Raw genomic sequence first — 27,905 nt, forward strand, 5'->3', positions numbered from 1 at the left:
AGATGCATAAAATGATCGTAATACCTTATAAAGATCCTCTGCTTCATACTTGTCTCCATTTTTTCTCTTTGAGAAGTTTTAATCCCCATTCTGTATTTTTTTGTGTGTTGGCTTCGTAGCTGTCATGCTCTATTTTGTCAAGTTCAGTCTCAGTAAGCTGTCTGTCTCTTGTCGTGGTTGTCGAGTGTTTGTCACAAGATGGCGCCACACAGACAGTAATCTTTATTGATCTTTATTGGCGCGGAGCGATATTACTCGTGCAAGTAGTCCGGCTATGCGTTATTATTTTGGAGCGGTTATTATTCGAAAAGAACGAACCTGCAAATGTCTCAACTGACCAATCAGAATCAAGCATTCCAGAGAGCCGTGTAATAAATTAGGGTATTCACCTGTAGAAGCGGACTTTTAAAAGTGCCACACACTACCACAGAGTTTTACTAATATAATCTTTTTGATATTCTAGGCCTTAAATAAAAGGATTGTGTCACTTTTAAATAGTAAAGCATATTTAAATGTCAAAATACAAATAAACAAAATGTATTGCAATCTTCAGGAAAAGGTTGATGAGGAAATTTTGTTTTTCTTTTGTTCAACTATTGTATGATGAAAATGTGTGTAAATTTGCAATTTAATGTCAAATTATGAAGATGGTGTAAGATTTTGAGAGTGATAACTGTTTTTAAAGCTGTTTGCAGAAATTAACCAAAATTAAGTCACTCATAAAATAGCAATAGTGATATACATATAATGGTTTGTTCCAAAACGCGATAAAATCACCAAAATCAATATTGTATCTGGTTAGTATTAAAAATAAATTCTTAATTTTACGCAAAATCCAATATCCGCCGTGTAATTCTGTCATCTTTTTTTCCCTTTTTTCCAAACCGTGGAGAAAAACGAAGAAAAAATGCCGGCTGTTGCTTGTTCTCACACGACAGCATCAAGCTTCTGTCATGCTAACACATTGACCCCAGGGGATCTTATGAAAAACTTTCTATTATTTTACGCAAAGTCAACAAAAATCAAGCAGGACCAAAACATTTTACAGCTGATCACTGTGAAAAAGTTCAGTGACGATGTCCCAAGTATAACAGCAGCAATGATAGTGTTCTTAATATGACAAATTAAGTGTTTTAATGCACTTAATGTTTTTTTTATCAGTGTATTTCACTAGTCAACTAAATGAATATAACATGCCAAAGATGAATGCACATTTATATATTGATTCAATAGATTTATAGCATTTGGAAAAAAAACTGCCTTTAACTAAGGTGCCATATTTTGTTTATGCTTATAAAGAGTTTGCTTTTAAACACAGGCAGCGTGCTGTTAAGAAAAAAGTCAATAAAAAAATAAGTAAAATAATAATATATTAATAAAAAAAAATCATAGAATAAACAGAAAATTATTGAAATAATTAAAAAGAATTAATGAAAATTATTTAAACAACTTTAAATAACGAATATTTTAGAAAGATCAAAATATGTCATAAATGAACTATGTAAGTGAGGTAACAAACACACAGAGCCACAGTCTTTGTCTGTCAGATATGCAGACAGTTTTACAAGCTTAACTATGCTTATTATGGGTGAAAAATCAAGTCAATCCAAGGCCCCAGTCCTATTATCATAGGAGTGAAAGATCATTAAAGGTGAGTAGAGATTGCAGTGTGTTGGAGCTGATAATGGTCTCAGTCTCCGTCTGTCCGTCTCTATGTCCTATCCAGACTGTCACCTCTCTCCATCGCAGGTCTGACCCCAGCAGACCCCTCTTAAATGAGCCTGCATAATATTTCCACAGAACTCTAATCATTGCTTTTCTCTCTCTGTGGTTTCTCTTACAGTTCCGAATGGGGGATACGGTCACGTGGTAGAGGGGGAGGATGAAGGGTTGGTCGCTAATCCGCAGAGGCAGGACAGTCTGAAACTCCAGCAGAGGTAACATGGATTTTCTTGGATCATCTAAATTAACAAAAATGTCTGTTATTTATTGGAGGGATTGATTAGTTGACTAGTTCATTATTTCTACCAATAGTCATCTTGTTGGGTCTGTGTTGGCCATGACTCATTCTGTACATGGTGACAACAAAAGGAAAATTGAATTTAAAATGACATAAAAGTGAAAATAAAATGAACCTGGAGCATGCTGTGTTGGCAAAGTATACTGAAAATGAACCAGTATGGTGCTGTAATGGTCTGAGTTTATGTTCTCATACAAACTGAAATTCATGCATACTGCACTAAAATAAATGAAGGGTCGCTCAGATGTTGATGAAAACCTTAAGGACATGAAATGTGACTGTCACACTGACCATATGTTGAGCTGTTTATGGCAGTTTAAACATCATGCATATGTCAAGGTATCATTAGAGGATTAGTTCATTTTCTTAGAAGAAAAATCCAGATAATTTACTCACCACCATGTCATCCAAAATGTTGATGTCGTTCTTTGTTCAGTCCAGAAGAAATTATGTTTTTTGAGGAAAACATTGCAGGATTTTTCTAATTTTAATGGACTTTAATAGAGCCCAACATTTAACACTTAACTCAACACGTTACAGTTTTTTTCAACGGAGTTTCAAAGGACTATAAACAATCCCAAATGAGGCATAAGGGTCTTATCTAGCGAAACGATTGTCATTTTTGACAAGAAAAATAAAAAATATACACTTTTAAAGCACGACTTCTCGTCATGTAGATCCGGTCGTGATGCGGCAGCTGACCCCACGCAATACGTCATGACGTCAAGAGGTCACAGAGGACGAACGCGAAACTCCACCCCAGTGTTTACAAGTGTGTTGAAAGAGGACCGTTCCTACTGTATGTCAACTGATACTAATTAATGTCTTTGTGGCAGTTTATTTTTTAAAATGGTCCGCAGATGTGTGTTTTATATATGTAACACGTGACCTCCCTACGTCACTACGCATTTACGTTAGGTCGCGCTGGACCTGACCTAGACGAAAAGTTGTGGTCCAAAAGTACACATTTTTTATCTTTCTTGTCAAAAATGACAATCGTTTCGCTAGATAAGACCCTTATGCCTCGTTTGGGATTGTTTATAGTCCTTTGAAACTCCATTGAAAAAACTGTTAAGTGTTGAGTTAAGTATTAAATGTTGGGCTCTATTAAAGTCCATTAAAATTAAAAAAATCCTGCAATGTTTTCCTCAAAAAACATAATTTCTTCTGGACTGAACAAAGAAAGACATCAACATTTTGGATGACATGGTGGTGAGTAAATTATCTGGATTTTTCTTTTAAGAAAATGGAATATTCCTTTAAGGTCTCCTTTCTCACATACAGTCAATGAAGTTTCAGACTTTTATGTTAAATGAAGAACAGTTGAGGCTGGTTTAAGATAGTCAAGCCATCTCCCAATCTGGCTCAGACTCACTTGACCAGGGAGAGACTGACCAAAATACACAAACTTAAATATTTTTCTAATGGATTATCATATTTTAGCAATAGAAAACACTGATGAAGTCAAGCATAAAGCTGACTACTTTTCTAGACAACTACGGTAGTAGATTTTTAAAAGCTAGCAGGTGTACAGGCTGGGTTATTTAACTGCATAGTCAACGATCTAATGAAAAATGCATATATGCTCTTTGTGTGTATATCCAGTGTGAATTCAAGTCTTCGTTCAGCTGACGCGTCTGTGACTGACGGGGTTAAGAAGACTCATATGGAGCAGAATCATGTGAAGTCTTCTAAGAGCATGGATCTGGGTAAGACAATTGACCCTGCAATCTCACATCATTAAGAGCATTAAAGTAAAGCTGAACACAAATGAAAATGATATGACTTGTGCTGTATAAATGAGTCAGAATGTGCATGGTCTAATTTGGAGCTAAAGGCAAAAGAAGGTAGAAATGTAGATTTTGGTCGAAATTAAGGTTTTCATTAAAATAAGTACTTTAAATAGCACCTATTGTTCGATTCACATTTTTTCATTTCCTTTGGTGTGTAAGTGTGTATTAGTACATGTAAACGATATGCAAAAGGTACAAACCCCAAAGAAAACGATAATGCGAGTTATCGTCTCCAACGTAAATCTCTTTTTTTTTTGGTCTAAAACAAACACACGGATTGTTGGCAACCGTTTACTTCCTGGGATTGGTGATGGAGACAAGACAAGTTTAGATTTGGGCTACTGTTTGAACTGTTTACACTAGTTGTTTTTTTTTCCAGCTGGTTAAAGATGAAATGATTTTGTTGATTAGTTCTTGATATATGGGCTGTGGACAGTGATTGGGATTGCTTTTGGGCTAGTTTTGAATGTCCATTCAGATGGTTTTGATACTCGAATCTGGCAACCCTGGCAGTGTGCTTGAGCAGACGTTCGGTTTGGTTTCTATAGAATGTTCATGTAAACGAACATTTAATCAGATTATGTTTTAGGTGCATGGAAACTGTACTGTCGTAACCTTTAATCATATTAAATTTAGTCGGATTGACAAAATGTTGTGCATGTAAACATAGCCAATGTCAATCAAACATATATTGTTCCTATAGATAGTGTTTTTGACTGTGTGTGTACCAAATCTTTTTGTTTAACCAGTAATTTTAAGGTTTGGATGCTGTGATTTTTGTTTTTGAATCTTCAAAAATCTATTTTTCTCAATTGATTTTGCGGACTCTATCAACTCCAAACATATAGTTCTGTAATTTTATTATGTCAGATTTCAACAAATCATACATCGTTTTGAAGTTGTTGTTTTTAATAGAGAATGTCAATTTTTTTTATTCAGCACGTGCCAAAAAATGGAAGTATTATTAAGTAATTTATTTACGGTATGTAGAGTGCTTCAATATGTTGAGCTACAGTATGGTGCTTGTGCAAGCAATGCAAGTTCAACTTTAAAGGATTAGTCAATTTTCTTAAAAGAAAAATCCAGATAATTTACTCACCACCATGTCATCCAAAATGTTGATGTCTTTCTTTGTTCAGTCGAGAAGAAATTATGTTTTTTGAGGAAAACATTGCAGGATTTTTCTAATTTTAATGGACTTTAATAGACACCAACAATTAACACTTAACTCAACACTTAACAGTTTTTTTCAACGGAGTTTCAAAGGACTATAAACAATCCCAAACGAGGCATAAGGGTCTCGATTGTCATTTTTGACAAGAAAAATAACAAATATGTACTTTTAAACCACAACTTTTCGCCTAGGTCCGGTCCAGCGCGACCAAACGTAAATGCGTAGTGACGTAGGGAGGTCACGTGTTACATACATAAAACACACATTTGTGGACCATTTTAAACAATAAACTGACACAAAGACATTAATTAGTATCAGTTGACATACAACAACATAGGAACGGTCCTCTTTCAACCACTTGTAAACACTGGGGAGGAGTTTCGCGTTCTTCCTCTGTGACCTCTTGACGTCATGACGTATTGCGTGAGGTCAGCTGGCGCATCACGACCGGATCTACATGACGAGAAGTTGTGCTTTAAAAGTGCATATTTGTTATTTTTCATGTCAAAAATGACAATCGTTTTGCTAGATAAGACACTTATGCCTCGTTTTGGATTGTTTATAGTCCTTTGAAACTCAGTTGAAAAAAAACTGTTAAGTGTTGAGTTAAGTATTAAATGTTGGGCTCTATTAAAGTCCATTAAAATTAGAAAAATCCTGCAATGTTTTCCTCAAAAAACATAATTTCTTCATGACTGAACAAAGAAAGACATCAACATTTTGGATGACATGGTGGTGAGTAAATTATCTGGATTTTTCTTTTAAGAAAATGGACTAATCCTTTAACTTTTAACACCCTCATGTAATTTTTTGTTCAGTCCAATCCATATTTAATGCAAAAAAAAAAAAAAAATCAAAGAAAATGTATTGATCATGACTTTTCAGATACAAGTGGAGCACAATTGGGAGACAGATTTGAACTCAAATCGAAGACATTTCAAAAACGAACCCTTACGAAAAATTAACTATGTTTTTTGTAATAACCATGTTTTTTTGATTACCATTGGCAAACCCATGGTGAATTTGTGGTAACCATGGTTAAATCATGTAATCATAATAATGACATTTTTGTAAGGGCAGTGCCAGTGGAAACCTGTCCTATGTTACCTTTGCAACAAGTATGCTTACATTAATATCATGAACAAAATATTGCACTGTAAATGAAACTGTTTCAATCTTGAAATGGTTTTAAGAAAGAATCTTTTTTACTGACAAGGAATGTAGCTGTTTTAAATGAAAAACAAGAGGTTTTTGATCTCCAAGGTTTTGACATTGATCTTATTCCAAATATATTGTACATATGAGAGGATTCCACAAATACATTTATACCCTTGACACATGTTTCTATGAAAACCAAGCAATGCATTCAATCTATACATTTTGTTCTTATCAGTATCTGTTCTCCCTGGGGATCAAACTCAATTGTTGTGTTGCTAGCACTGCACAATGCTCTACCAGTTATGCTAAATACAGTATACAGAAACACATATATACAAACAGTGCATGTTCAGAATATATCAAAGAGAACGGAAAGCAGTCCACTTGCGCTCTAATCTCTCCGATATGAAATGTAGACTGACTGGTCTAAGTGCATGCTGGGGGACAAATCAATGCTGCTCCTCACCGTAACACAATTAATTCGTGTTGCGCGTTCCAACATTACCTTGAAAATCTAATCAGCGGCCCCCTATCTCTGATACATCATCCAGAGTTACAAACCAAATCTTTGTCACATAATGGCATTTAAAAAAAAAAAACACTTCGGAGAGCTCAATATTACAGAGGTCGGTGGGGGCCGTTGGTGACCGTGGTGACTGTAGCTATGGCGGACGGCACAATGGGCAGCCGGAGCGAGCCCCGCGGTCCAATTCAACCCTGAATAAAAACCCACTGTAATTTGGTTCCAAGTGCTGGATATGAAATTGGATCATCTTTGATATGAGCACTAGGATATTAATAATACATTACCAATAAAGAAAGCCCCCTTTAGTTCATGAATAATAGAAAGTTTGAATAGTTTTTTTTTAATTGAAATTTTTGGTGTGCGCTCACATTCACCTGAGCGTGGGCACATTAAAAGCAAAAAATGGGGAGTTATGCCCCCCGGTCTTCTCTCTGGGTGCCCTCAGAGGAGTGAATAGCTATGAGGATATAAACCTGTACTGTGGATTTAGGTTTAGAGCTGTGATAATGGCTTTGTTTTGATTATTGTGTATATGGGAGGAATGACTGCTTTATTGTCCCTTTGTTTCCCAGAGCGGTTGGCAGGCCAGAAACTTCATTAATGAAGAGCGCAGGAAGTCCAGCACGTTTTGTTTGTGTTTATGGGATTGTAGATTAATCCGTCTGGTTTACATTGTCCTTTTAATGACTTAGCTCTTGGTTGAATATGTCATTTCCATTATATTCCTACTATAAAATTGTTAAAAATATAATATAATAAAGTTAAGACGACTACTTACATAAATTACAGTGATAAGAATATAGGAAAAAATCCGGTCTTTGTTTTTATATTTTATATAACCTTGATATTTCATAATTAAATCATATGACTTTAGCCTGGATTCACTTCATTTTCAAAAATATATGCAAAATGTAATATCGTACATTAAATCTGATGTGAAATGTACCCTTTTTAGTTACATTGTGCTGTCCCTCTCAAATAAGTGGACAAAAATGTGGCACTACTTGTTTTATGTAACCCGTACATTCAGGTTATATTCAGACGGGGGTCCCGGCAGTGCTCCGCAAAGCAGTTTGAAAGAGTCCGACGCCGTGTGTCTTTTTTAGCGCTCGCCGCAGGGGAGAGCGATGACAGACTTCTCCCACCTTTCCTCCCTCAGGATGGAGACAGGAAAGAGGAGTAATGAGAGCGAGCGAGGAGATTATAGAGGTGCCGTAGATGCAGATGAGAAGAGGGTCCACCGGATGACTGCCTCTCAGGGATGGATGGATCACTAAAACAGAAATGAGATGGCCACTTTTGCCAGTTATTTTCTGTACGGGCTCTAAAAAATTGAATGCTCACCATGAGAATTGAACAGTGCAGCACATTTCCACACATTAGCTAAGGATGACCCTATTAGTTCGCCTTTTTTCCGTAACGCAACGAGCGAGGAATATTTCACTCTCCTAAAACACCGGATGCGGCAGAATTTCAATTACGCTTCATTAGTTTTCCATATTTGGTTCTCGCGAAGCAATGTTTCAGCGGCGGCAGTCGACTACGCCTACAATTGATTGGTTTTCATTACACCGTGATGGTGTAAGTGTGCGTGTTTCTACTTTTCTCCAACAGGCACACACGAAACCCTTTCTCAATCAAAACGACAACCTTTTTAGTTTCTCTATGAGATAATAACGCACTTTAAGAGATGCAGAGCGATGTTTTTCAATTTCCCTGAACTTGTTTAATGACCCCATCTCGACACGCACCTGGATCTGAGCCGATGCCGGAGCAGATCGTTTACAGATCACCTCATCTATCTAAAAACTCCTCTTAATTAATCAATTATAAATATATGAGCTTCATGAAGTGTGCCGTGCTGTTAAAAAGCTTCTTTGTGATAACTGGAGTATATATTTTTATGATAAAGGACTTCATTAACTTGGGTTTCATAGTTTTAATTAACAAGCTGGGGGCATTTGCACTGAAGCATTTTTTAATAAATCTATTTTCTGATTAATTGCAATATTTATTTGAATGTTGTAATACACTCACCTAAAGGATTATTAGGAACACCTGTTCATTTTCTCATTAATGCAATGGTGTAATGCTGTGCGAGATGTTTTCTTGGCACACTTACGCCCCTTAGTGCTAATTGGGACTCGTTTAAATGCCACGCCCTATCTGAGCATTGTTTCTGACCATGTCCATCCCTTTATGACCACCATGTACCCATCCTCTGATGGCTACTTCCAGCAGGATAATGCACCATGTCACAAAGCTCGAATCATTTCAAATTGGTTTCTTGAACATGACAATGAGTTAAATGTACTAAAATGGCCCCCACAGTCACCAGATCTCAACCCAATAGAGCATCTTTGGGATGTGGTGGGAGCTTTGTGCCCTGGATGTGCATCCCACAGATCTCCATCAACTGCAAGATGCTATCCTATCAATATGGGCCAACATTTTTAAAGAATGCTTTCAGCACCTTGTTGAATAAATGCCAAGTAGAATTGAGGCAGTTCTGAAGGCGAAAGGGGGTCAAACACAGTATTAGTATGGTGTTCCTAATAATCCTTTAGGTGAGTGTATAGTATCAAGATGGCCACGAATTCTGCTGTCTAGCCATTATAAACAACTCTTCACTTGCAAGATGCCAAAAAACAGCAACAATAAGGAAAGCTGAGTAGCAACAAGCATTTTGTTTTTACATTTATGCATTTAAGCTATTTACCTTACTTACCTGCACATTTGGCAGATGCTTTTATCCAAAGCGACTTACAGTGCATTCAAGGTACAATATGCATTTATTTAATCTGTTTGTGTGTCCTGGGAATTAAACCCAATCTTTGCACCGCTATTTCAAAGCTCTACATGTCAAGCTTTTTTTATGATCGTCTATTGCAGTATTAAAAGAATAGTTTACCCAAAATATAAAAATGTGTCATTGTTTACTCAACCTCATGTTGTTTTAAACTTGTATTTTTCTTCTGATGAACACAAAAGAAGATATTTTGATAAGTATTAGGTGACAGTACCCAAAGTCGTATACAAATACTATGGAAGTCAGTGGGTACGGTCAACTACCTACCATTAATTATCAGAATATCTTCATTTCTGTTCAACAGAAGAAAGAAACTCATACAGGTTTAAAATAACATGAGGGTGAGTAATGGAAATATTTTTTACTTAGCACACTTTAGCGTTGGACACTCATTTATGTTTTTCTGATTTCCGTGAAATATTTTTATTTTGTCATACTATTATGAAACACAAGCAATACCAGATATGTAGATAAGTCCTTAGGATACAGCTGAAACTAGGACATATTTTCATTATTTAGTGAATTGTTGGAACATCAAAACTCTCCTGGGTAAACAGGGCAGGGTTGCAAACTTGTCACCTCTCGGCCAAATTCGACGTTTTTTATCCAAAATAGGTCATTCTTGTGATTCGTCTAGATCCGATGAGTTTCTGAAAATGAGGGGTGAGGGGGTTTGCGACAGGGTTGCAGTTAAAGAAATTATGAAAATCATGTCCACCTATTGTTATGTTTTACATTTTTTAACTTTAGTCACCTTATTTGCTGCCGAAGTTTAAGCAGTCTGTGCAGATTAAGCCCACACACTTAACTCGTAGTATTTTCTCATTCGTGGTTATGCGTCAGGTTGCTGTGCGTGTGGTCACAAAAGCTTAACATTTGTACACGTATTAAAGCACCGCAGTTTTAAATTAAGTGATTGTAAGCCATTGAAACACAATCAACAGTGCTATATGCGCGCGCTGTTTGTGTTTTAGAGGAGCGTGCAAGCCGCACAATAAATACATTTTGATATATAAACTGTGATATATATGACATATAGTTGAAAATTAATGAGTGTAAGTTGACTTGTACTGTAGTTGCAAAGTTATTTGTAGTAGAATGTCTAAAGTGGACTATCAAAATAAAGTGTAACCAAATGGGAAAATAAAGTGAACATGGGTTATATTTGATTAGTGTGCAAACATTAAAGCTCACATAACACACGCTGTTTCTGCATTTCTGATGTTAATCTGAAGTACCTATAGAGTAGTATGACATCATTTATATCTCTATAGAGTCTCTAAAGAGTCTTTAGTTTAATCAGATTTATAAAAGAAAGATTAGCTTTAGCGAATCTTTCTGATAACGTACGAAAAATGAAGAAGGAGGAGTTATACCGCGGGAGGAGCGAGTACGAGTCACATGCAACACTATACAACACTGTTTAACTTATGATTCACTACATGTTCATGTCATTTATATAATATGCACGTGCCTATTTGCAACATAAGACAGAAGTCTTACTGTACTTACCGCATGCAACTCATGACCCGGTTGGGAAAATCCAGCGCATCAAACACACACGCTAAACTCCGCTGCTACCCCGGATAATAAACTATATCCATTGTTTTCATAAGACTGGATGTCTTCTCCTTACATCCAAAAACACACTTCTTCATTCGTGCCATTGTTGAGTTTTGAAATTAAACGAATCTGTGTCGCGTGATTAGATGTTTGAAAGTTCTAGCGTCTCCCGCTGATTGACGGGTGGGCGGGGTTTTCCAGGGGAAGTACCCATATAAAGAAGTGATATGTATAGAAAACCCCTGAAACGTCAGCTGGACCCTGTAATCGAAAAAAACTTTCCTAAACCTGTACGAACCCTGGCGAAGTGAACTCTGACGTGTGAATTTGTATCATGTGGAGCGTTGTGACCAGTACAAAACCAGTATGTCACTGAATGACCTTTCTCTCTATTGAAAAGCACCAATGGACAAAGCATTGTATGCTCAAAATCTGATGTGACCACGGCTTAACCTCGAAAGAGACGGTATCTTAAAATCTCTACGGTTTAATCTACCTATTGGTATATCGCCCACCCCTAGGGAATACTGAACTGACAACTAAAATATTTTCAAATGAATCAATATTGAATTGAATCAGAATCAAATTGGAAACTTGCAAACAGGAGTCGAATCAGACGAGGAAGCGAGGTACTGCTTAATTGCAAATATATTTGCTCATTTCCGAAACAAAAACACAGATAAATAAATAACTCAGTCTGAATAACGTGAGAGAACTGTGTAAAATAGCTATGAGCATAATTGCATTTCTCACATAAACCTAATACCAACCCCTCCAGAGAAAATGCTTCATCTCCACGTGCTGGTACAATCGCACTTCAAGATGAATGCTTGCACTCAGTCTTTTATTCCTTGCTGCTTTTGATCAGAAACTGTCCTAAATGCTCGTCTTTCATCTTCGCATGGAGGTCCAAGGCCAGACTGTGTTATTCTCCTGAGCTTTTGTTCTCACCAGCAGGGTAGGAATACATACGCTCAATGAGTGCGCCTTTTTACAGAGAAACGCTATTCATTGACCTATTTTGTATTGTTTTTCCCGTCTCCCTGGAATCAGAATTAGATTCGTAATTCGGGACAACACCATTATCCCAATTCCGCTTTAGGAACGGGACGATCAGAAAAGCAGGAAATAATTGTTTATAATGGACGGACATTGAACAATGTACCAAAGGTTTGGGTGGTGTGATTGAGAGAAAGATGTAAAATGGTTCTCATTTATCAGAATTCAGTTGTTTTGGTTTTACTTTGGTTTGGTTTACACACTGTCAGAGATCAACACTGTCAGAAAAAGGTACAAAACGGTACCTTTTTTGGCGCTGCAGTGGTACCCTAACAGTAATGCGCGGGTTGATTCATAATGAGCGGGTGCCTGCGGTCACAAGCGGTTACGAGTCATCCAAAAATATTTTTAATGATTCGGGTTGCGGTCAGTCGGGTCACTTGAAATAAAGATGCCAATTAATTTTTTTTAAAGGACATTCCACTTTTTTTTAAATATGCTCATTTTTCAGCTCCCCTAGAGTTAAACATTTAGATTTTAACCGTTTTGGAATCCATTCAGCTGATCTCCGGGTCTGGCGCTAGCACTTTTAGCATAGCTTAGCATAATCCATTAAATCTGATTAGACCATTAGCATTGTGCCAAAAAAAACCAAAGAGTTTAAAATTTTTAAAACTGTTTAAAAATTGACTCTTCTGTAGTTACATTGTGTACTAAGACCGACGGAAAATTAAAAGTTGCGATTTTCTAGGTAGATATGGCTAGGATAATAATCAAGGAACATGGTTGCAGCAGGCGTATTGATATTACGCACTGCCCGAAAATAGTCCCCTGCTATTGAAAGTAACCAAGGGGAATATTTGGTTATTTTTGAGCGTGATGCTAATGGTCTAATCAGATTCAATGGATTGTGCTAAGCTATGTTAAAAGTGACCCGGAGATCAGCTGAATGGATTCCAAAACTGTAAAAATCAAATGTACCAGGGGAGCTGGAAAATGAGCATATTTTAAAAAATAAGTGGAGTGTACCTTTAAACAATTACTACTTTAAAAAAAATGCGGGCCAGGAAGTGGGTCGGGTACAATATATATATATTGTCCAAGTTGCGAGGTGGGTTAATTGAAAACGTTGGTTGGGTGTGGGTTGTTTATACATTGACTCGCGTGCGTCACTGTACCCTAAGGTTCCCTTTTTTTATTATGATATACTAACCATAATACAATTGTTTACCTTTTGGGTACATTACTGTACCTTCCGGACCTATTGTGCACCTTTAAAGGTACAGTGCAATGGTTTGTACCCCTAACATTTAACTGGAACAAAATCGGTCCTTAAAGGTACACAAAAGGTCCTTGGTGTATAATGTTGTACCTCAAAAGGTACAAGATTTCACTGTGTTGTATACCCATTAAAATGAATATTTGAGGGTACCACCCCAGTGAGAGAAAAGGTACAAAACTTTTCTTTCTGACAGTCAATAATAATGTTTGAGCAAATAACAGTATTCATTTTTACCCCATACTATAGCTGTACTTCATTAGTTGTATTTGCTAAGGAAAGCATCACTATTACTATTGTGCATACTGTAATTACTGTAAGTATGATGTATACATGGTTAGAAAAAAATGTCAAAATATGTACCCTATCTGTCACTGGGTACAGTACCCCTTAAAAGGTCCTAATATGTACCATTAGGTACAGATATGTGTACATTTGGTACCAATATGTTCCTTTGAGATACTAATGTGAAGCTCTGAGGTACTAATACGCACTGTTTTGGTACAAAGGTATACCTTTTGAAAGGGTACACACAGTGACAGCAACTCCAAATTGTATACTTTCATTGCATGTTTTTTTTTACAGTACATACTATGTAATTATACTATAAGTATTGTATCTTAAATGTCATTGTAATTTTTTTTAATTCATTCCAATTCTAAGACATCCAAATTAAGCGTCTCTTTGTATTTCAATGGGCTTTTAATGGGATTCAGTGTGAAGACTTAAGTTATGTAGCACAATAAATTTGGTTCTGTAAGCTGATTGGCTAAAGTTCCATGCCCGCTTTGTATTGAGAACAAAGGATAAGCTAATTGTTCCACACAGTAGAGCATTGTTTCCCACATACTTACTTCCTCCAACAACAGGAAGCACTTGGTGCCAACCAAAAGACACAACATCAAGTTGTTTTCGCTGCTGAGTCAATAAGCTTTTGAAAAAGACAATGATGACATAATTACAGCTCTCCCATCTTCAGACTTATTTGCGACAATTTCCTTTTGTTGTTCTAGTACTGTACATCTAAATGATCATCTCAATATATTGTTTTTTTAGTTTACGTTTCACAAACAACCCAGTCCACATGTTTATTAAGAGCTGCATTATATGGAGCGTGTGCTTAGCTTTATATCGGTTTGTATATTTACTCAATTATTTTATTTTTTAACTAGCTTTTCATAGCATGCGGCCGGTCTTTCATCACGTGACGGATCGCGGCCCGCCGAGAGCAACCTCTTATCTTTTGTCTGCTGGGAAAAATTGACCTCATGAAAAATGAATAGGATTATTTAAAAGAGATTGCAGTGTAATGAAAACCTATTACTGGGTGCTAGCTCTCCAGCATGTGCCTCTATCCCTTCAAATCCTTTTTTTGTGTGTGTATTACCCGCGCATTGCCCGCTATCGCTTGGCTCAATTTAACATCATATCATATTTGTCACAAGGCCCCAACCTCTATAACCCATCTCTTAATATTTACTCTAGATCTCTAACAATTTTCTGCATTTTTTTTGTACACAATTCTCTTCTGAGGTAGTAGGGTTGGAACAGAAACTAGTCAACTTTTATAAACCATACAAGCCCTCGAATACCAAAACAGCTGGATTTTTTGGAGGTTTGCGGAGGTTTCTGATTTATTCTCAACATAATGCAGGTTTTGGATGTGAGGAGTTTTATGTTCGCTGGCTTGGTGATGATGTGCGCAACGCTGGCTGACCTGCCTTCCAGCTTTGATGCTAGAACTGCTGTCTGGATATCTGTCTTGGCTTTAAACTGGAGTTGTGGTTAGAACATGAGAGCAAGAGTTATTAGCACAAGGACAGACTCTTTCTTTCTCTCTCTCTTTTACTTTCTCTCTTTGTCTGTCCTGTGGTAATACATGAAATGAATAGCATGCCCTGTGGTTGTGTGGTTTAACTTTGTTTACAAGTGTGTAGAGGAAAAACAGTGATTTTATTTCTGATTCAAGCAATCCTGGCTCCCTCCAGGTGTGCTGAAGAAGCATATGCTGCCCACATGTATATGCATATGTAGTAGGCATAAACACACACATACTGTACAGTATTTTGCTCCTGAATCTGAGATAAACTCCAGTAGTGAAGTTTATTGTTCGGCAGTTCATTTTTAAGAAAGAATAGGAATTCCACTTTCATCATATTAGCATCTCTAATGATTACATTAACAGTTCAGCAATTTAATAATGACTGTAATTCAGTGACAATTTGGTACGTTTTAAAGAAGCAACCAAATCAAATGGTCCTAACTATGTACTTAACAAAAATTACAGAATTTAGTTTTTACATATTTTAAGGAAAATTGTATTTTTAAAGGTTGCCTATTTTACAAGATGTAATATAGGTCTCAGGTGTGCCCAAAATGTGTCTGTGAAGTTTCAGCTCAAAATACCCCACAGATCATTTTAATAGCATATACAAAATGCCTCTATTTGGGTGGGAGCAAAAAATGCGCCATTTTCATTTCTGTACCTTTAAATGCAAATGAGCTACTGCTCCACACTCCCTTAAAGGAATATTCAATTTTCTTAAAAGAAAAATCCAGATAATTTACTCACCACCATGTCATCCAAAATGTTGATGTCTTTCTTTGTTCAGTCGAGAAGAAATTATGTTTTTTGAGGAAAACATTGCAGGATTTTTCTCATTTTAATGGACTTTAATACCAACAATTAACACTTAACTCAACACGTAACAGTTTTTTTCAACGGAGTTTCAAAGGACTATAAACAATCCCAAACGAGGCATAAGGGTCTTATCTAGCAAAACGATTGTCATTTTTGACGAGAAAAATAACAAATATACACTTTTAAACCACAACTTCTCGTCTAGATCTGGTCGTGATGCGCCAGGTGACCCCACGCAATACGTCATGACGTCAAGAGGTCACAGAACACGAACGTGAAACTCCGCCCCAGTGTTTACAAGTGTGTTGAAAGAGGACCGTTCCTACGTTGTTGTATGTCAACTGATACTAATTAATGTCTTTTGTGTCAGTTTATTGTTTACAATGGTCCGCAAATGTGCGTTTTATATATGTAACACGTGACCTCCCTACGTCACTACGCATTTACGTTAGGTCATGCTGGACCGGACCTAGACGAAAAGTTGTGGTTTAAAAGAGCATATTTTTCTTGTCAAGGATGACAGTCGTTTCGCTAGATGGGACCCTTATGCCTCGTTTGGGATTGTTTATAGTCCTTTGAAACTCCGTTGAAAAAAAACTGTTACGTGTTGAGTTAAGTATTAATTGTTGTTGTCTATTAAAGTCCATTAAAATGAGAAAAATCCTGCAAAGTTTTCCTCAAAAAACATAATTTCTTCTCGACTGAACAAAGAAAGACATAAACATTTTGGATGGCATGGTGGTGAGTGGATTGTCTGGATTTTTCTTTTAAGAAAATGGAATATTCCTTTAAGGGAGTGTGGAGCAGTAGCTCATTTGCATTTAAAGGTACAGAAATGAAAATGGCACATTTTTTGCTCCCACCCAAATAGAGGTATTTTGGATATGCTATTAAAATTATCTGTGGGGTATTTTGAGCTGAAACTTCAGACACATTTTGGGCACACCCCTGGTAGGCAGTATCCACGCATGTAACCACAGTAGCAGCGCGACCATCATAGAAGCAGCAGCTTGGCAAGTTAACCCACAAACAAAAAAGAAACAGCAACTTGTTGTGTATGTTTGGAGAAGACCAGCAGTGATGGAAGTAAATAAACAGCGACTTTTGTTGCAGTTTGAGTTAAATCACTCCTCAACTTGGCCCATCTTTGTTTTCACTGTCACAAACGGAAATACCTATGACACATTTTTTTTACCTGACGGGAGAGGTTCTGGTGGACCAATCACAGCACTGGGTGTAACCACAGCACGACTATAAATTGGGCTTTAGTGAGAGCTTTCAGTTGACATAGATTTGATTTCTGTGAATACAGTCTTAAACAATAGTATCTCTTAATCATTAAGATATGGCAGACAGTGTACTCGCTCAGAGCAGAAGCTATGGTTATGCAGGACTGTCATTTAGTGGCAGTGGGCGGGGCTTTATCAGTGTGATGTCACATTAACAAGAAAAGCTAAACAGCATATCTAATGAGACTGCTTTGGTTTAATGAGGATTAAAAAATAAAGGGTGAGTGGGTTTTTTTCATTGTAGGTGTTTGTGTTTAAACACTGCAAACACACATTTATGTCCAAACACCTTGTAAAAGTGGATTTTGCATAATAGGTGCTTGTAAGAATATTTTGGTTATGAATCATCAGACTATAGTTGAACTGAATGTTTGTTATTGCATGCAACCTGCCAGAACAAAGCAACGCAACAATGTATTTAATAGGTATATTTATTATCCTTGTTTTATTTAACAGTGCCTAGTAGTTTTGTTTCATAAAACTTAAGAATAGAGTCTTGAAACACTGGAACAAAAACCATTGCCGACCTGTGACACACCTATGACACAGACCAATCAGTCCCATGGGTTTAATGTTTGCTATGTCAGAATTTATTCGGCAAATGCGTTTCCATCTCCCAGGCAGGATAGGCAGGAATTATCTAAAAAACTGTTTTACAAATTTGTTTAAACTGTCTTTATATACCAATACATAATTAAAATGTAAGAGATTATAAAACTTATAAAACTTGAGTGTCTGTAGACCTTTCACGACTGTTTTAAACATTTCCATTCGTGAAGAAACAAATGATTGGCTTGCCCAACTATCACTCTCTCTCGCAACCATGGCACCACCCCTGTTGCTATGGGATCTGCCCAGACATGCGCACACCGATGAGCAAAACTACGGCAGAAAAAGAGCATTCAGAACTCACAGTACCTGCATATGCAGTCAGCGAAGGCAAACAAAGAAATAAACGAAGAAATCAAACGAGAGTAAATATCGCATGGCTTTTCCTCGAGTCGACAATGTGGTAGCGGTATTGTCTCCGGAGTATAGTCCTCATCAGAGTCAACAATGCTTTCATCACGGAAACTCTTACATGCAAATCCCCATATACTGTATGTTATGAATCTCCCACGAAATTCACCTTCATCACAGTGTAACTGATGGTAATAAAAGAACTTGTATCAATGCAACCTGTTTTTAGCTTTGTCTTATAAATATAACTAGCTCGTTTGTTACCGAATCAAACAAAATATATTTTAAACTTTGCCAGTATCGATATGCAAGCTTAATAGTGAGTACTAAAAGCCATCCTATTTGTTTATATTCATAGTGATAAAGTTAGGTGTATTATTACATGTGATTCTGACATGATGTTACTGCATGCACCGTGCTCCTTCCTCTCCGCTCGTCTGAGGTAAATGCTTCTCCCAGCAGAGCAGGTCAGCGTCGCATGTTCATATGTTTTGGGGGCGTGGCTTTAGAAGAAACCCAAAAGGGAGGGGGTGGAGTGAATGGAAAAATTAGCTGGTCATGAAAGGTCTACAGACACTCGATTTTTATACTATCTTTTTCAGAGTACTTACATTTTACTTATGTATTGGTATATAAAGACAGTTTAAACAAATTTGGAAAAAAAGTGTTTTAGACTTTTTTAGACTTAAAACTGCCTACTCTGCCTTTAAGGGATTTTTATTCGAAATTTGCAGTTTCCATCACTAGTTTTTAATGCGATAAAATGCGCATAAAATCATGGTGATGGGAACATGCCTAGTGGCACGACTTCCATGAAGGGACTTTGATGCATTTCGCTGAATAATGATGCAGGGAACAGTTACTATTTTATTGCATTAACAAAGGAATGCAGATGTTGAAGAACCATTAACAAAACACAACATCATGAAAATCATTCAGTACTTGTGTTTTTAAAACAAATGGAACGCTTCTCTATTCCCAATTCTAATTAGCTCCAGCAATTAACAGTCATTAAAAAGTAACCTGAGTGAGTGTGCTTTACTTAATCACGAAGTCTTTTTTCTCTCTCTCTTTCTCTGGAAGATGAAAGCAACATGTATGCTTTGTCAAGACAAAAGTCATCATGTAATGAACACACTCTCGCTCGCTTCAGATCAGAACACGCTCATGCCCACAGCTGTGTCCAGTCTGCAATGACCTGTTGATAGACTTTTTCCGCTGTGTTTTTGTTTGATGGATTGACCCCTGAGGGCTGAAAGTAGACCGCTGTAGAGAGCATACAGGTCTAAAATGAAGGGGAAAAACAACGTGCAAGGGAGGGAGACCAAAGGGTTTCCAGCATAAAGTCTTGATTCTTTTCCTGCTCCATGTGTACTGCCCGAGGCTACGTTTGGATGCTGGTAAAACATCATAAACACAGCCTGTCCTTTAAAGCAAATGCATTGCAGTCTTTGTCCAGAGGGCATCACTATAATAGTAAAACTTAATGTAAACCAGTGAAACATGTGATTTAGCCTCTAGCATATAGTTTAATCTATTATGTAACTATAATACATTTCAGGTAGAATAGTGAGTGGTTCGGTACAGTGCAGTTTTTGGCCTTTCTTGGGTAGAAAGAGATTTGTGTATTTTTATTTGATAACATGATCCATGATTCATTTTATCAGTGGATTGGACCGCCATGACTGTCTCAGAACATCATTATGAGCTGCCTGTAGATTGAGGCAATGTGACCAAAATCTTAACACCATTCCAAGTAATTTTACCAATAGTTTTAAAACACAACAAAAAGATCCTGCACACTATTAATCTGGCAAAAGTATCTAAAAGTTTAGTAATCAAAACATTTCAGTCCCATGACCTTCATCAGGTATAAAGAGCAAATTCAAAAACGTACTCATTTAAAAACAGCACATGACCAATCACAATGACATAATTACCAATAACAATCAATGACACAACGCAATACATAATTAGTATCGTCCCATCCTAGGGATACACTTTAATATTTAATATATATATTTAATAAAAAATGTAGGAAAGGAAATACAAAAGAGTCACATTCTAGCAACAGAAATTTAAACATTATATTAACAAATATTACATTATTCATCACAATAGGTTTGAAGTTAGAAGAGCAAATATTTAGGATTCAAAACTCTTTTTATCGTCTGATAGAGAGAACAATTGTTTTTAAAAAAGCATTTTGCTATTCATAATTTTGCTGAAAATCAAACAAAAATGGTTTATACTAGATATGCCCTGATTTGATCGCAAAGATCTGTATCGGGGCCTATCAAGGCATTTTTATCTGATCTCCTTATCCGTTTAAATTCCGTTTACATCCCATACATATATATATATATATATATATATATATATATATATATATATATATATATATATATATATATATATATATATATATATATATATATATATATATATATATATATATATATATATATATATATATATATATACCCTGGGACTTTTTGTTCCTCTCTGAGGTTTTACTCCTAGGGGGTTTTTTCAACCCCAGGGAAGTCAACCGACTTTGGCTTAAAGTTGGCTGGAGCGCGCTGCGACGCTTCGATAGCATTTAGCTTAGCCCCATTCATTCAATGGTACCATTTAGAGATAAAGTTAGAAGTGACCAAACACATCAACGTTTTTCCTATTTAAGACGAGTAGTTATACGAGCAAGTTTGGTGGTACAAAATAAAACGTAGCGCTTTTCTAAGCGGATTTAAAAGAGGAACTATATTTTATGGCTTAATAACACTTTTGGGAGTACTTTGACTCGGCGCAGTAACACCCTCCCTCTCCCATTATGAGAGTGAGAAGGGGAGCGGACTTTTCAGGCGAGTCAAAGTACTCCCAAAAGTGCTATTACGCCATAAAATATAGTTCCTCTTTTAAATCCGCTTAGAAAAGCGCTACGTTTTATTTTCTACCACCAAACTTGCTTGTATAACTACTCGTCTTAAATAGGAAAAACGTTGATGTGTTTGGTCACTTCTAACTTTATCTCTAAATGGTACCATTGAATTAATGGGGCTAAGCTAAATGCTATCGAAGTGTTGCAGCGCGCTCCAGCGCTTACGTGCACGCACACAGATGATAGAGGGATGTATCAACAATTCTTAGTTAAGGTAATAACATATTTTAATATTGAAAATGAGTAGACTATTCCTTTAACTTAGCACCCTCTTGTATACGATACATTATTAATACGCTCGCTTGTAAAGTTTATTCATAGCCGCTGTATTTTGCTACTTATATTGTCTGTTGATTTTTCTGTGTTTCCCCTACTGCTTTTAATGTAAAGCTGCTTTGAAACAATCACCAATTGTGAAAAGCGCTATTTAAATAAAATTGAATTGAATTGTATTCAAAGATTGGCTGTTTGCAGGTTTCTTACACAGAAAGTGCAACTTGTGACCGAATACTCATTGAACACATCTGCTGTGTTGAAATATGAAAACACTGCATCAGGCATTTGTAATGTCTTTAACGTAAGCATTTCATGAGGCTGTACAGCCATAGAGCGACGTCTAATAATGCCAAATTGATACAGAACCTCAAAACATAAAACCTGACCGAAAGTGTTTCACTGTAAATATTGTATACCATCATCCCCCTTCTGTTGTATAGTGTCAAAAATGTAGCATGTGCTTATGATGCATCTACATATCCTTTATAACTAGGCGGCTGACAAGGATTTGAGACACAGCCCATATACCCACATGATATATGTACTTCATGAGTGGATAAAACATGTTTCCACCAGATGCTCTTTACTCTGATCCCTGTCTTCACCCTTGGCTTCCTCTCTCTATACCCTCCCACTCAACCTCTGTATTCTGGCTTTCACCTGTGAGTTGTTACAGTAAAATGAGTGAGATGATGTTGGGGTCTGGGGTCTTTCCGTCTCATCTGTCTTTCTCACTCCTTTCTCGCTGGTGTTTAGTGCATTGTAAGGAGTGCATCTATTTTAAATAGGTCTCCCACCGAGACCATATGTGACCTCTGACTTGTTAAGGAACCCATATGCTGTGTTGCATTTAAAATTGGGCTATGTCTGTTTGATATTGTATCTCCTACTTTTGCTTATGAAGCATTCTTTTGTCTAAAGCTTTGAAGGCAAGTACATCACTACTGAAAAGGTCAGCAAAAAACAGCCTAAGGTTTCAGCTGGTCTCCCAGCCCGGTTTTAGCTGGTTAAGTGGGTGTTGCATGCTGGTTTAAGAGGGGTTTGGACAATTCTTAGCTGTTTAGGGTGGTAGACCAGCTGACCCACCAGCTTAATCCAGCTTGGCTGGTCTTAGCTGGTTTAAGATGGAAGTAGCTGGTTTAAGCTGGTCTTCCAGCCTTGACCTCTTCTTGACGAGCAAAAAAAGTGGCCAAAACCCCTTAAGATCCAGCCTGCTACATTAGCTTAAACAGCTTAAACCAAGCTGTGAGATTTTCAGTAGGGATGACCTACAGTATGTGGGATTTATTTTTAATTAAGGAGGTTGGATATTTTGGCTACTAACAGGTGCAAAAAATCAACCATGCAATCTCCTTAGACAAATATTTGCAGTAAAATGTTGCATGCTACTCTGTTTCAGCATGACCATGCCCCTTTGCACAGTGTGAGCTCGATAAAGAAATTATTTGCTGGCTTTGGTGAGGAAAAACCTAGCTGGCCGGCACAAAAGCCCAGGCCTTAACACCTTGAGTATCGACTGGAGCACCGACCATGAGCCAGACCTGTTTACACAGCACCAGTGCTTAACCCACCTGATGCTTTTGTGTCTGAACAAAAGCAAAATGGTGGTCTAACATTTATTAGTAAATCTTCCCAAACAGTGAGAGCTGTTATAGCTGTTTTTTGAGAAATTCAACAAACACATACTGTATGGATGTGATCCATGTGTGTCCACACATATTTAGACCTATAGTATAAGAAAGAAATATTTGTATTTGTTTTACAGGTGTAAAGTTGTCAATTAAGTTTATTTCTATAGTGCTTTTTACAATATTGCGTTATTGCAAAGCAGCTGTCCAAATATGCACATGCAGAAAATGTTTAACCAAAGTCTTGTTAAGGAAGTCACGTCACTGCGTCGCCATGTTTGCAAGACCTTTAGGTAAAGCAAGACCTGTTACATTCTACGCATGTGCAAACAATCGCCAGGGACTGTCGCAAAGAACTGGCCAGTCTGTAAAGAGCCCCTCCACCAGGGTTGACGATTGACTATTTTTACTGGAAGGCAGGACTTCTTTTGGTAGAGCGGCCATATTGACTGTTGCAATCTCCCCTATTCATAGCAATAGGAGTTATTTTTCCCAGGTAAAATATCTTTGGTGTGACACACTTTATTAATGAAAACTTTATCATGTACATTTTTGTTTATTCTTTTTTATCTTTTATTTATTTATTATTTACACTTTGTTTGTTTGTTAGAATGATTAGCATAAATCTTTGATGATACACTGACTTCACTATTTTTAACACACTTGTCACAACAAATAGTTAAGAAAATATATTAAAATTCTTCTACAAATCTTTGCAGAGTTTACCGGAAGATACATTTGTTTTACAAAAGCCGCTTGTTTATGTTGTTTCTTCTGAAACCGTCTATGGGTGATTCTCACGAAAACTTGGTTTTAAAAATGTCAAGCATGAAAATGTAAAAATTGCTTAAATTTACTTTTTTTCACACCAGACATTGAAAAACAAAGTCTGGAGTAAATGGGAACATTAATTTAAAAACTTGTACTTATCATTTAACACTTTTTGTAACATAATTTAAAAAATTTGTCCTAAAAAATCTCATTACCGCAACAGTCAGAAAACATCAACACTGACATATTTTCAAAATGACATGACAAACCTGAAAGAACATAATTTGGAGATTCTGCACATGCATTTAAAATCAAAGTATTATGCTTCTATTAATTAAATTAACATTTAATAAGCATCTGTTGCGGTAATGATAATTAAAATGTCGTGTAAGCATTCTGACAAGACAATATTTCAAATTAACTGTAAAAAAAAGATCTTACCTGGTAGCCATCTTGAAGTAACTGGTCCATGTGCTTGGTCACTTAAAATCAAACTTTATTAAAATTCTGTATGTGTGCTTAAACTGTTCTCAAAAAGTGTTGCGGAGGATGAGAACATCAGGCATGGACACATAATTTTCCTAATTTTTCCTTATTATTATTATACATGAATATTCAGTAAATATTTTTTCTGTCATCTAAAGTAGTCTAGCAAAACATCCATTTATTTTTTTTCTTAATTCTTAATATTTTTGTGTTGATTTGATTAAATTACAACATAACGCATGTTCAAACACAGCCGGACACATTGCGGTAATGAGAATTTCTGCAGAAAATGAGATAAAATTTCCAATTATAAATTCTTATGTTGAAATCACACATTGTGCAAGGTAGAACACAGTATTGTGTTAATTCTGATGCTTTTTAATGTTACTATATTACACTTTTAAAGCTAAAATCATTAGTGCCGTGGTGTTTCAATGGTTTCGTGAGAATCACCCCTATACATCTGGTTATTTATTTGTTTGTTTATTTTTGTCTTTGTTATTACGATGATACACTGACTTCAGACAAAGATATTTAATATTAACAAGATGCGTCACTTGTATTAATATGAATGGGGGAGATCGCAATGGTTAAAATAGCTGCTCTAGTCCCGCCTCCAAGTAAAAAGGCCAATTGTTAATCGGAATCCTCGGGGAGATGGACTTTGCAAGTATTGCGGCGGAGTGATGCGACTTCCTTGCTTCAGATGAATTTGCCTGAACCTCCAGCAAGAGCACACAAAAACCATGGTGTACATTTACACTGCAAAAAATGACTTTTTTACTTAGTATTTTTGTCTTGTTTTCAGTAAAAATATAAAAAAATACTTAAATGAAGATGTATTTTCTTGATAAACAAAATGAAAATAAGTCTTGTTATTAGACAAAAAAATATAAAATTAAATTGAGTTTGTGTCCAAAACTAGCAAAAAAATCTGCCAATGGGGTAAGAAAATTTTTCTTGAATTAAGTGTTTAAGAAAATGCAAACTTATTTCAAGATATTTTTTCTTACCCCATTGGCAGATTTTTTTGCTTGTTTTAAGCACTAATTCGCTTAAGTTTATTTTTATTAGTCTAAAAACTAGACTTATTTTCCACATCATTTTGCTAATCAAAAAATGTAAGACTTTTTGCATAAAACAAGCAAAAAAATCTGCCAGTGGGGTAAGCAAATTTTTCTTAAATTTTGTGTTGAAAGCAATTTTTAAGATTTTTTTGCTTACCCCATTGGCAGATTTTTTTGCTTGCTTTTTTACAATTTTTTTGATATTTTTACTGAAAACAAGGCAAAATATTTTTTTCTTGAATTTTTTTTTGCAGTGTGTAAAGTGATTCTTCACCATTTTATGTTAATCTTCCGTCTCATATTAATCAAAATTGCATGTCGACATAAAGACGCTGTATGATTTGAGCTCAAGTTTGTATTCTGAGCTCAAGTGGTCTGATGTTGTTGTATTCCATGACTTCCTATTAAATATTCAACTACATTAATAGTCATAATAATGCATAATGTTCCTTTGTTCTTGTGGGGTTAGTTATTTTCTGTTCTCCGTGTTCTTTATTGTCTGTTCACATGTCTGTGGTTTTTCTTGCAGCATGTGCTGTAAAATCCAGGCATCGACTCACTTTTGGCATGTACCGTACAGTTTTTTTCTGTGCTTAGGCTGTAGTAATAAAAGGGGTTGGAAATACGTTTAATAAACCAATCCATTTTGTGGATGTTTTACTGATGCCCAGACTAATGTTTATTGACAAGATGTGAAGGCTTTGCTGACTAGGTGGGTTTGGTAAAGCTTGGCTTTGGGAAAAAGCCCCAATGCGTCTTTATGAGCTTTGACATATTTAATTAGCAGGATGGTCTTAAGAGCCCTTGCTCTGGGCTTTTAATCTCCCTAAAACCTTCTCGGCGCTGGGTTCCTGTTCTCCCGCCTGCTTTTTCTCTCCCTCCATCACTCCTCATATTCCTTCACGTTTCTTTGCCTCTGCCTTTCTTGGCAGGCCTGGTTCCACCCACACGTGATTCCTTGCCTCGGAATCCAATTCCCATCAAAATTGTGTTACACCTCCGGCTGCGAGAGCTCCCATAACTCTCTCTGGCCGAGCAGCTAGGGGCAATAATCTGCATCCAGCCGCCAGATGTGGCACACAGTCGAATACAATAAGAATATTTTCTCTTCACATGTTGTAATTCCCTGTGCTTATTCAGCGCCAAAATTGTATAACATATAGGATGGTAGCCATTATTATCCCATATGTCTTACTGCAGCCTTTGCCACACACACCAATAAACAAACTTAAACTCGGTGCCTCACAGTGAATCTGAAACGTGTTGATGCAGCATGTATAGATGTTTTTTTCTGTTTGATTATTTTTGGTGTTCAACTGTCTGCATCCGTACACTTGTCTAGATAAGCTTTTTCTTTATGCTTGTTTTAATACAAAGCTGTTTAAAAAGTCTTTTGTGATACCACGCTTTGGCAAAATCATTTGTGCCAATAACAAAAAATGCAATCCCAGAATGTATTACCATGACCTGGAAAAAGCGCATTTGGTTTTACAAGTGTCAAGTTTAAATATGCATTTGTTTCATTAATTTTGGGAGAAAGACGTAGTTCAGTGAATAAAAAAATTATTAAAGGGATACTTTAACCAAATATCAAAATTACCCTTTTTGATTTACTCACCCTCAAGCAATCCAAGATACAAACAGTAGCATACTTAGGCCACCACTACCATTAAATGTGTTGTTTTTGCAATTGAATAGTGATCATACCCTGCAAAAAATGATTTTCAAGAAAAAAAAATCTTAGTATTTTTGTCTTGTTTTCATTAAAAATATCTAAAAAAATCTTAAATTAAGATGCTTTTTCTTGATGAGTAAAACGACCCAAGAAAATAAGTCTACTTTTTAGACTAAAAATATCAAATTTAAGTGATTTTGTGCAAGAACAAGCAAAAAAATCTGCTAATGAGGTAAGCGAAAAAAGTGATTTTTTTCTTGAATTTAGTGTTTAAGAAAAATATTCAAGATTTTTTTGCTTACCACATTGCCAGATTTGTTGCTTGTTTTATGCACAAAATCAAATAAATTTGATATTTTTGGTCTAAAAACTAGACTTATTTTCCTGGGTCATTTTGCTCATGAAGAAAAAGCAACCTAAATTAAGAATTTCTAGACATTTCTACTGAAAACAAGACAACATTTTTTTTTTCTTGAAAACATTTTTTGCAGTGTATATAAAAATTCTCAGTCTCTTTATTAGAATACAATCAGAAAATCCAGGAAATGTGTATGTAGTATTAAAAACGGTATAAAAGCATAAGCTGAAGTGTCAAGTATCTAGGGCAAACCCCCCTTGAACAATAGCAGGCAGCTGCAGGATCTCTTAAACATAAATGAAATTAAATCCTAATTTGTAATTCTAATCGAATGACTTCAGGACTTCAGTCTCCTCAAAAAAGCTCAAGATGTGTTTCGTGCCAAGAGAGGTCACACTAAATACTGACCTGAAGAAGACATTTAGTCCTGAAAATTTTTTGTTTTTAATTTTGTGTACATATTTCCTGTATTTTCTGTTTGTATCTGAAAAA

At 36.3% G+C, this 27,905-nt stretch overlaps 1 protein-coding gene across 4 annotated transcripts in view; it reads left to right on the forward strand.

Annotated features, from left to right (window-relative positions):
• Positions 1-27,905, forward strand: part of pard3bb (par-3 family cell polarity regulator beta b) — a 441,444-nt gene that overhangs the window by 254,760 nt on the left and 158,779 nt on the right. For all 4 annotated transcript variants that reach the window (XM_055215428.2, XM_055215427.2, XM_055215429.2 and 1 more), the window contains 2 exons: positions 1,844-1,937; positions 3,626-3,729. In XM_055215428.2, coding sequence (XP_055071403.2) covers positions 1,844-1,937; positions 3,626-3,729 — 198 coding nt within the window. The remainder of the gene's footprint in view (positions 1-1,843; positions 1,938-3,625; positions 3,730-27,905) is intronic.

Source organism: Misgurnus anguillicaudatus, chromosome 17 (assembly GCF_027580225.2).
Source record: "Misgurnus anguillicaudatus chromosome 17, ASM2758022v2, whole genome shotgun sequence".
NCBI lineage: Eukaryota > Metazoa > Chordata > Actinopteri > Cypriniformes > Cobitidae > Misgurnus > Misgurnus anguillicaudatus.